This window comes from Equus asinus, chromosome 8 (genome assembly GCF_041296235.1).
Source record: "Equus asinus isolate D_3611 breed Donkey chromosome 8, EquAss-T2T_v2, whole genome shotgun sequence".
Taxonomy (NCBI): domain Eukaryota; kingdom Metazoa; phylum Chordata; class Mammalia; order Perissodactyla; family Equidae; genus Equus; species Equus asinus.
Window position 1 is genome coordinate 75,445,638 of NC_091797.1, and position 10,872 is coordinate 75,456,509.

General features: G+C 44.9%; 1 protein-coding gene across 3 annotated transcripts; it reads right to left on the reverse strand.

The window, feature by feature from the left end:
• Nucleotides 1-919: 919 nt before the first annotated feature.
• On the reverse strand, nucleotides 920-7,209 carry SNRNP35 (small nuclear ribonucleoprotein U11/U12 subunit 35). 3 transcript variants are annotated; one of them, XM_014858804.3, is made up of 3 exons: nucleotides 7,079-7,209; nucleotides 3,679-3,771; nucleotides 920-3,378 (listed from the first exon to the last, which is right to left on the reverse strand). In XM_014858804.3, exon 3 carries the CDS (start codon nucleotides 3,373-3,375, stop codon nucleotides 2,635-2,637), a length of 741 nt encoding a protein of 246 aa, XP_014714290.1. In that variant the 5' UTR covers nucleotides 3,376-3,378; nucleotides 3,679-3,771; nucleotides 7,079-7,209; the 3' UTR covers nucleotides 920-2,634. The 3 variants fall into 3 exon arrangements, with proteins under 3 accessions (XP_014714290.1, XP_014714292.1, XP_014714291.1); XM_014858806.3 differs by having other exon boundaries at nucleotides 3,679-3,768; nucleotides 7,079-7,167; XM_014858805.3 differs by lacking the exon at nucleotides 7,079-7,209 and adding an exon at nucleotides 4,904-5,030.
• Between the last annotated feature and the right edge of the window lie 3,663 nt (nucleotides 7,210-10,872).

Sequence of the window (10,872 nt, forward strand, 5' to 3'; positions counted from 1 at the left end):
GAGAGGTAGCGTTTCCTAAGACAGCATGTGTGACGGCCCTCCTTTCTACACCTTCTCCTATGGTTTGCCAAGGAACCAGCAGGTCGGTTTACCGAGTCCACACGGACTGTTCCCAGATTGCTGAAAATAACGATCAGACGGGATAATGTTGTTGCAGCTGAGTGCCTGATAGAATGACTAGAGTTTATTCCTGGAGAGCATCAAAGCCTGTGCACCGGGAAGCCCCTCCCCTGGTACCTTTGGGGCCCCTCCCAGGGGTAACCAGTGTTGCCAGTTTCTTGGGTGTCTTTCCTAAAATAATTGGTAAATATACATGCAATTATGTAAAAAAATATATATATATATTCCCCTTCTCTTTTTTGCATAAATGGCAGCTTACTATATACATGCTATTCTGTACCTTTCTTTTCTTAGAATACCCTGGACATGACTCCACATCAGTACAGAAGACAGTGGGTCTCAACCAGGGGCCATTCTGCCCGCCAGGGACATCTGGCACTGTCTGGAGACATTTTGGGTTGTCACGACTGGGGAGGGGGGCGGTGCTATTGTCACCCAGTGGGTAGGCTCTGGGGAAGCTGCTACATATCCTACAATGTGCAGGACAGCCCCCACAACAAAGAAGGATCCAGCCCCAAATGTGAGCAGGGCTGAGGCTGAGGAACCCTGGTGCACCATAAAGACGTGCAATTTGCTCATGTTTGTCCAGGCCCCACTGGTGGACAGGGAGCTTCCTGCCAATCTGAGTTACTGTATAAGAGTGCCGCATACTTTCACACATGTGCGGTGGTCTGCAGAATAAACTAGAAGCAAAGCTGCTGGGTCAGAGGGTCTACGCCTTTGTCATGCTGATTGCTCCTGCTAAAGTCCCTGCCATGGGGGTTCTACCTTTTTTTTTTTTTTTTTTTTTTTCAGTTTCCAGCCCGTACAAGACAAAGCCCAAATGTCCAGGGATGGGGTCTGAGTGTGCATGTTTTTTTAATCCATCCAAGCCAGGGCTGACAACCGCTGGCCTAGACTGTGTAAACACAACTGGATTTGTTTCTTCCGATGCGCTCACAGGCTTCCCTGACGTGGAGCACTCTTGTTTAGCTGGTACCTAGAACTGCAGCCCATGACACACTTTTTGGTGCCATCACAGGGAGCACTTTGTAAATGAAACGTGACTGAAATCAGAAAGGTGTTCCTGCAAGGCTGTTTTCTGAGCCTTGGGAAATAGTACAATTCTGCACTGGAAATTTACAAAGGAAAGAACATTTTTCTAAAACTGCTCCAAGAGCTGACAGCAGGATTCAGATATAGCAAGTTCCCTATGTAACAATGAGATTCATATTCCTAACGCAAAAACCTAGTAATGACTGTGTAAGTCCTGATACTAAAATCAGACAATTATTTTGCATGGAACATCTTTAATTTTAAGAACCTGAACTTTCAAAGATAAGGCCATTGATAAAACAAAAATGCTAAATATTACTTTTTTTTTTTTTTTTTAAAGATTTTATTTTTTCCTTTTCCTCCCCAAAGCCCCCCGGTACATAGTTGTGTATTCTTCGTTGTGGGTTCCTCTAGTTGTGGCATGTGGGACGCTGCCTCAGCGTGGTCTGACGAGCAGTGCCATGTCCGCGCCCAGGATTCGAACCAACGAAACACTGGGCCGCCTGCAGCAGAGCGCGCGAACTTAACCACTCGGCCATGGGGCCAGCCCCGCTAAATATTACTTTTTTGAAAACCATGTGAACAGTATGGTCCTTACCCAAAGCCCTCAGAAACAGGTCAGCATAACCAGTTTTCAGACAAACCAGAGGCTGGATGATCGAGACAGACGAATCAATCCATTGGAACCAGACACAAACCTCTCACTGATTTCTCTTCATTTTCATTTTCCTCTTTCTTTTGAGCTTTATCTTTTCAAAGGGCTGGAAGGCTGCCAAGGACCAGGGCCCCATAGCCCTGCAATTTTGGTTTTTCATTTTAAATGCCAGCCTCCCCACCAAAAAAGGAAAGAGAAAAGGTAGTCAGCATGTGGCTCCTGAGTGGAGTTACAGGGGCTCAAGAGCAGCTGGTCACTGACCAGGCCCACTGCTCAGACTGGCTTTGGGATTAAGTCTGGACATTCTCCTTGGGATTCACTTTTCTAGCCCATTTTTATTTCAATTCAGCAGACCCTTGCATCATGGATATGAAGATGGAAAAGATACCACTTATTCTGGTCCGATTCGGGTTCCCAGGAGTCTGAGAGCAATACAAATAATTTTTGGTCATCACCTCTTCTTGCCAAGCCCTCAAAATGGTCATGTCCAACAGATGGGAGAAAATCAAATTCTTAAATTTTCTACTGCCCAATTAAATGCGAACGGTGACTCCTTACACGTGCTCTTCCATACAGATTCCAGGGAGTACAAAATTGGTTCTCGAGCTTATTAAATAATGTGTCCATTGAACTATAAAATGAAGAGACACTCAGAAGGTTCAGCTTGAACATGGATTCCACAGTGGAAAGAAAATTTCCTCCCAACCCCATTGTCATCACGAAGTTTTATTCAGGCGTTGGGCTTTGTACGCAAGCAACGCCAATGGCTCTGTGCTTTCACTCACGCTGTGCCTTCGTCTGGGGGCTGGTGGTGGTGGGGAGCTCTACTCTCTTCTCTCCCTCTTCTCTCTCCCCTTGACCCTGTCATCTCTGAAGTCCCTCTCTCTCTCCCAGTCACTTTCAGGCCACACCCTGGTTGGCTCTCTTTCCTGCCATCTCTTCTCCCGGCCCCGGTCATGGTCTCGATCCCTTGTCCTCGAGTCCCAGTGTCTTTCTCGGGATCGAGACCGCTCCCTCTTTTCCCTCTTCCCCTCTCTATACTGCTCGTTTTTAACAACTGGCAAATTAATGGGTTTTCGAAAAGGCCGATCCCGCCCCCCAAATCTCAGTTGCCCAGATTCCTTTTTTCCCCCCAAACCTCCTCCAAGTCGTCGAGGAATCCACCCTTTGAGAGTCCTTTCCAGTTCATAGTCCACAAATATCTCATGCTGGTCAATCACCAGGCCGTCTGCATCTCGGTAGGCTTTGATCAGAGAACGCTCCTCTTTGTATTCGATGAAGGCGTAGCCCTTTGAAAAGCCTGTCACCAAGTCCCTCACCAGCCGAAGCCGCCGGATGTCCCCGTAGCGGGAAAATACTTCCTTTAACTTCTCCTCTTTGGTCTGCAAGTTTAGTCTTGCCACAAACAGGGTGAGGAGGGGGTCTCCCGTGACGCCTTTGTTGGGGGCGTATCGTGCCAGCATTGCCCTCCAGACCGCGCGATCATGTGGGTCTTCATCGGTGCCATCAATGCTGCCAGCTTTAAGCGGGTCATACTCCTTGGCGATGGGCATCCAATCGTTCATGGTCTAGGAAGGATCACAGCAAGCGTTGATGTGGCACCTACTATGAGCTACCCGTTTAAACCTTACGCCAACCCCATGAAGCAGATACTATGATTCACCCCTTCTTCAACAGGCAAGGAAGCGATTCCCAGAGGCCGAGGCCTCCCAGCTAGAAAGTGGGAGAGACAGTGTCGAAGCCAGGCAGTGGGGCTCCGAGATGCTCTTACCCACTCCTCCCCGCCTCCCTCCCAGGAAGCAGCAGAAGGCAATGTGCTTTGAGTTTGATCCATGCATCAACCAGCTTAGCCACAGCAGGGCACTTACCACGTGATGTTATAATGTGGCAACAAGGATCAAAATCCAGGCTTGTCTTTCAGAGACTTTACAATGGTCCTAGGGAAACCAGCTTGGGGACTGCTGTGGAAAATGGCATTTTAAAAAAATCTTTACTACCAAGAATTTCAAACATATACCAATGTAGAGAATGGCGTAACCCTCCACAAACTCCTCACGTGACTCCAACTGTGACCAACCTGTGGCCAGTCTTGTTTCATCTGTGCCCCACTCATATCCCTGCTCCTGGATTACTTTGAAGCAAATTCTAGATAATACATGACTCATCTGTAAATATTTCAGTATATGTCACTAAAAGGTAAGGGACTTTTTTTAAACAAAACTACAAGGGAAAACGGTGCTTTGGATACAGCATTTTGCATCTGACAGTAAACAGGAAGCAAAGCTAAAAGGACAGTAACCCAGCAGCAGGCTCTTCGGTTCAAGAGGAATATGGGATTTCTTCCCAGTTCCCTAGCTGATAATCCACTTATGCCTTGGAGCATGAGAATTGATTGCAATGGTAATTTTAGCCCAGCAAGCAGACTGTGATTGTCATTCATTCTGATACATGATAATTTTTGTTTTGAAAGAGGGTGGGAAGGTTTAAGTTCAGAGAGGCTGATACATGATAATTGATTCACATGAATCTGCTGGAAAAATACAGTGCTTGCCAACATCTCAGACACTGCTAATGCTCATGTGATCACCTCTGTGAAACTTTAGAGCCAATGCTGAAATATGTTAAAAACCTGGGCGCTCTCTTTTCTATGGTAATCCTCATTCCTAACAGAATCTTTCCGTATTATGAAAATGATTATCTCTTTCCCAGATTTTCCTCAAGGATCTTTTTGCTTTTGTCCTTCTTTAGTTGATGGGTTATCTAGGGGGAGTGACTGTTTATGGGGTGCACTGTGGGGCTTTTTCCCCAGTATAAAAGCCAAACACCTACAGAATAAAATCCAAAGTCAACGGCAGTGCACTCAAGACCTCTGACGTCACTCAGCCTCCCACCATATCCCACTGCAAAACCTACCCAGGGTCGTGCCTTCATTCCTTGAATGCACCCTAACTCCCTGGCTTCATGTCTTTCCTGGTGCAATTTCCTCTGCTGGGAATACTCTCCTCCTTTCTGTCTCCCACATCTCCACTTCTGGAAGTCCTACTGGTTCTTCCAAGCCCAGCTTCCAACCCCTTCCCCGTGAAGCAAACTCACCTCTCCCATAGCTCATCGCACGTCTTCTGTCTCACTGACCACGTTTTGCCCAACGCACAATAAACACTCTTCAATCTAGTGCCTGCCTTAGTTCATCTCCAGATGCCAGGACACTTCCTGATAAATGCTGGGGAACTGAACCAATTCCAATCAAAATTCACTGAACTTTTTTTGGTCCAAATCAGACAAAAACATTTCACTGGGGACTGAGAGGCAGGACGTGACACTGCCTGCCACCAGACTGTAAACGGAGGGCACACATGTTTGTCATCTTTAACAAGCAGCTTTGGAGAAGATGCCTCTCGGGTATCTCCATCAGAAAAAGGATGATAAACAGCTGGAGCAATGAGACAAGAGTGAGACAGTTTTGGTCCGGTCTGGGTTCTGCCTCTAACACACTTTGTGTCTTTTCTCTCTTATGGTTGGAATTTCTCCATGTGAAAAAAAAAGAGAGAGCTCTCTTTTGTTTGACTCTCTCCCTGCTCTAGTATCCTCTACATTGATTCCATTCTATTGGCCCCCAAATTCTGAGATTCTAATCTTACTCCCTACCTCCATCACTGGGGCAGAAAAAAAACAAGGACCATAATAATTATAGTTAACTTGTATTGAACACTTAGGAGGTCCAGGCCGTGTGCTAAGCACCCAACTCCCCTCACCTCTCAGCACTACCAGGACTAGGTTCTACTATTATTGCCATTTCAGACGAGGAAGGTGAGACACAAAAAGGTCATCTTTTGCCCCAAATCACAAAGCTAAGAAGCAGCCCAGCTGGGGAGTTAGAATCAGGGCTTTTTCGACTCCAGAACTTAAGCTCTGAACAAATTCCTTAGACAGCTGTCATAAAATATAAGGCTTTGGAGATAGGGATAGAAAAAACCCCACCAGGATTCTGAGTGGATTTGAGGCTGAACCCCCCACCTCAAGTGGGAAAGAATCCCATCTTCGTGTAACACGAAAAGGTCACAAAGATCCACCAAAAAAACTTATATTACTGTACAGAGTCAGAGCTCCTGTTCAAAGCTTTAAGAGTTCCTCAAATTAAAATCTGAAGGGAAGGGCTGGCCTCGTGGCCGAGTGGTTAAGTTTGCAAGCCGGCCCAGGGTTTCGCTGGTTCGGATCCTGGGCGCGGACATGGCACTGCTCATCAAGCCACGCTGAGGCCACGTCCCACATGCCACAACTAGAAGGACCCACAACTAGAATATACAACTATGTCCTGGGGGGACTTGGGGGGAAAAAGCAGAAAGAAAAAAAGAAAATCTAAAGGGAATTACAAAGGATCACCACGGATTTTCTGTTATCTCCCTCATCAGTATGCTTCTATCGATACTAGATGCTGAGAGATCAGCAGGCTTCACGGCTTCTCATTAATCTTTCCGGGTGTATTTCCTCTGCCGCAGCATTACGTTGAGATCTCCTACAACTTCTTTCGATTTTTAGATTCATGTCATCATTTCAAAAACGAGGATGAGATGTGAGAGACGAATGGTGGGGGGTGGAGATGGGTGGGGCAATGAACCACCAAGGTCAAAAGTGTGGAAAGTGAAAATTCGCACTGGATCAGGAGTCAGAACACCAGGGTTAAGACCTGGTCCTATTTTGGGCAAAATTTAAATCAGCTGTTAGATGTAGCTAAATGCCACTTCGCTAGGTTTTTGTGAAGATCAGATAAGACAGTGTCTGTGAAAGTGCTTTACAATTATAAATCATTGTACAAATAAAAGTTGTTATTAACCAAACAAAGCACGCCTCTCCTCACTGAGTCTGCAGAGTTAAGACTTTCCCGCGCTTTGCATCCGACTGGGAAACAAATCTGAAGGCCGGGCCCTCAGAGCTGCCCTGGGCATGCGCAGTGACGCCGTGGACGCTCAGGCGGAAGTGTGGGTGAACGGGGGGACTGGTACTCCCAATCCCCCCGCAGCACCTAGGCCTCGGCCGCGGCCCTGGAGGCGGTCTCCCCACGCCTCACCTTCCGGGTGGTCGCAGAGCGGAACGGGCCATCCTTCCAACCCAGCTGCCGCTCCTGCTCCCCGCAACACGACCCCACAAGCTCTCCCCCGCTGCCAGGTTTCAACATGGCGGCTCATACACGGGCGGACACACCGTCCGGGCTGCATTCCCTCGTCCTTCTCGCCAGGGTGGGCCCTGCTCCCGCCAAGCCGCCCCACTCACCTCAGCGAGGCTCAGGCTTCCTTTCCCACGGAGACGGCGGCCGAGCTCCAAGCGACGAGAGATTCTCCGTCCTTGCCTGACTGGACCTTTACATCGGAAGAAGCAGATTCGTCACAGGCGGTGTTTTTGTTTTTATACTAAGAAAATTAATCACATGCATTGAGCACTGAAGACACGTCATCTCCGAGAGAAATGAACTTTCCGTTTTTCTAATTTTTTTCAGGAAAATAAAAACGGCTAAATTGAAGAATTGAGTAGAAAGCCTATCGAATGTGCAGTTAGTTGTCTGGGAGCCGCTGAATCTCTCCCCGCAGCGAAGGGGTCTCAGCGCCGTGGGAGGTTAGTTCTTAGACTCACTTTCAGAATCCGATTATATTATGGTTTTTCCTCAGAAAATGCGTAAACCAGTTCACATGAAATTTTGTACGTGCGTTTTTCCACCGCTAGATTTAGGAAATTCGCTTTCCATACAAGCAAAATCGCGTGGAAGCTGTTAAAATGCCCTTTCCGGGGCTCCGCCGGGATCGATGAATTCAGAATCTCTGGAACGTTGCATTTTTTTGCAAGTCCCTAAATGATCCTTTAAGCACACTAAAGGACCCCTGCCTTTCGAGTCGCGGCTAAGATCCGCGGATTTAAATCCTGGGCGTGGGAGGCAGACGGGAGAACAGTATGGTCAGTAAATATTTGTAGAGTGGATAGGTGTCTGCATTCAGATTATGGTGTTTCTTTTTGGACAGGTTAATATATTCGGGGAGATTGACTTGATTGTGTTATGATTTGAAATTTCTTGATACAATCGTGCTTTCTTAAATTTGATGACGTTCTTCAGCCACTCATTTTTCCATCAGTCCTTACAAGTGGGTGATTTCTGCAGGCAACTCCTCTCATTTTGATTCTAATCTTGTTCTTAGAAAGTAAGCTTATCTCTAATGTATTACAGGTACCTAGTCTTTATTAAATTTTTATTATTAGGTGAAACATAGGTTCCAAATAATATAGTTTTGTTTGTAGTACATTTTCTTAAAATATATTAATAAAAATGTATTATTGAGTAGAAAATGAGCAATATCTATAGTTTAAAATTTTGTGTTTAAAAATGTGTGTGTGTGGTATACACATGCAATGGAATACTATTTAGCCTTAAAAAGGAAGGAAAATCTGATAATTGCAAAAACGTGGATGAACGTGGAAGACGTTATGCTAAGTGAAATAAGCCAGACACAAAAGGACAGATATTGCATGATTCCGTTTATGTGAGGGACCTGGAATAGTGAAATTTATAGAGACAGGAAGCAGAATGGTGGTGGTCAGGATGGGGGAGGGGTAGTTATTGTCTAATGGGGACAGAGGTTCAAGTTGGGATGACAAAGTTCTGGAGATGAATGGTGATGCTTATACAGCGTTGCGAATGTACTTGATGCCGCTGCACTATGTGCCTGAGAATAGTAAAAGTGGTAAATTTTATGTTATGTATATTTTACCACAATAAAACAAAAATCTTTGTTAAATAAAAGCTTATTTAAATATATGTATCCACCCCAGTAGCAGTGAGCGCAACCTAGCACTTAGATCTTGGTTTCTAATGTCATTTTCCAGTAAAAGTAACCAGTGCTCCTTGGAGAAATGGCTGATTCTAGGACTGGGCCAAGAAATACACATGGTGAGCTTGGAGTAGCTTATACTGCCGGAATGTAAGGGAGTGTTAAAAACAAAACAAAACACCCACCAATGAGGATCATGTCAAAGGGACACAGGAGCCAACTGAGGGTACCCAATGGCCAAAGTGGAGCAATTTGAGCTACAAAATAGTGTCAGATTATAACCCAAAATATAAAATAAATATCCACGAGCCTATACAGATAGGAATAAACGATTGAGTAAACAAACTGGGAAGAGACAAATCTCCCACACAGAATTCCCAACAGTTTACGTAGATAATTCCTCTGTCAAGAAGGTGGAGTGTAACTCTCCGCCCCTTAAGGATGGGCAGGGCATAGTGACTTCCATCCAAAGGGTACAGTATGGAAACGGGGGGAAGGAGGAGTACCTTTACGGTGGAGAAGCCTGACAGAGTGTTAGCCAGCTGATCAAGGTCAACATCAACACTATAATAAGTCATGTTCATAGTATGTGCCTTTGATAGGACGTGCTGAAAGTGGCACTTCACCTCTGTGGCCTTCGTCCCCAAAATCTATCACCCCAGTCTAACCATGAGAAAAACAAGAGACAAATCCCAAGAAAAAATTCTACCAAATACCTGACCAGTACTCCTCGAAACTGTCAAGGTCATGAAAAACAAGGAAAGTCAGAAACTGTCACAGCCAGGCGGAGCCTAAGGAGACATGACAACTAAATGTCCTGTGGTGTCCTGGATGGAGTCCTGCAATAGCAAAAGGATGTTAGAAAAAAACCGAAGGAATCTGAATAAAGTGTGAACTTTAGTTAATAATATATTGATATTGATTAATTAATTATAACACATATGCCATACTAATGTAAGATGTTAATAATAGGGGAAACTGAGTATGTGGATTATATTCCCAATTTCTGTACTATCTTCCCAATTTTTCTCTAAATCTGAAACTGTTCTAAAATTAACAGTTTATTGAAAATATATGTGTGTGTGGTTAGAAATAAAAGAGAAGAAACTACTGCTTCATTCAACAATGTGATTGAGTCTCATATAATGATGAGCAAAGAAGGTGGACTTGGGTGGCCCAGTTGGCATGTTCTACTTCTGTGGCCCGTGGTTCACCTGTTCTGATCCTGGGTGTGGACCTATGCACTGTTTGTCAGGCCATACTGTGGCAGGGGTCCCACATATAAAGTAGAGGAAGATGGGCATGGATGTTAGCTCAGGGCCAGTCTTCCTCAGCAAAAAGGGGAGGATTGGGAGCAGATGTTAGCTCAGGGCTAATCTTCCTCAAAAAAAATAGAAAGAAGCTGGACTCAAAATTTTTGAGTTCACACTGTATTTTCCAATTATATGAAGTTCTAGGATAGGCAAAACTAACCTATGTTGGTAAAGGTCAGGATAGAAGTTACCTCTGGAGGAGGGCATTATTGATTGGGAAAGAGCATGAGGGAGCCTTCTGAGACTGGAAATGTTTTATATCTTTATCTCAACAGGGGTTATAGAGGTATATAATTATGACAATATTCATAAGACAGACACTTAAGATTTGTGTACCTTAAGGTATAAGGATGCTATACTTCAATAAAAATGTAAATGTATTTGTGTGAGAGAGTATGTACGTATATGAATGTCTAGATTGTACTGTTACTGTCCAATATGGTAGCTTTTAGCTCCTTGTGGCTGTATAAACTTCAGTTTAATTAAAAAGATTTTTTGTGTATGTGAGAAAGATTGGCCCTGAACTAACATCTGTTGCCAATCTTCCTCTTTTTGCTTGAGGAAGATTTTCCCTGAGCTAACATCGTGCCATGAGATGCCGCCACAGCGTGGCTTGATGAGTGGTGTGTAGATCTGCATCTGGGATCCGAACCCTCAAACCCCAGGCTGCTGAAGTGGAGCATGCCAACTTAACCACTATGCCACCAGCCGGCCCGTAATTAAAGTTTTTAAAAATTAAAAACTCAAGACATGGAAGCAACCCAAGTGCCCATCGACTGATGCCTGGATGAAGAAGATACGCTGTATATATATGCAATGGAATACTACTCAGCCAGGAAAAAACACAAATTCATCCCATTTGCGATAACATGGAAGGACCTAGAGGGAATTATGCTAAGCGAAATAAGCCAGTCTGAGAAAGACAAACACCAGGTGA

Bases quoted from the DNA above. Each gene is read 5' to 3' on its own strand.
- SNRNP35 (XM_014858804.3), bottom strand. From the start codon at position 3,375: ATGAACGATTGGATGCCCATCGCCAAGGAGTATGACCCGCTTAAAGCT.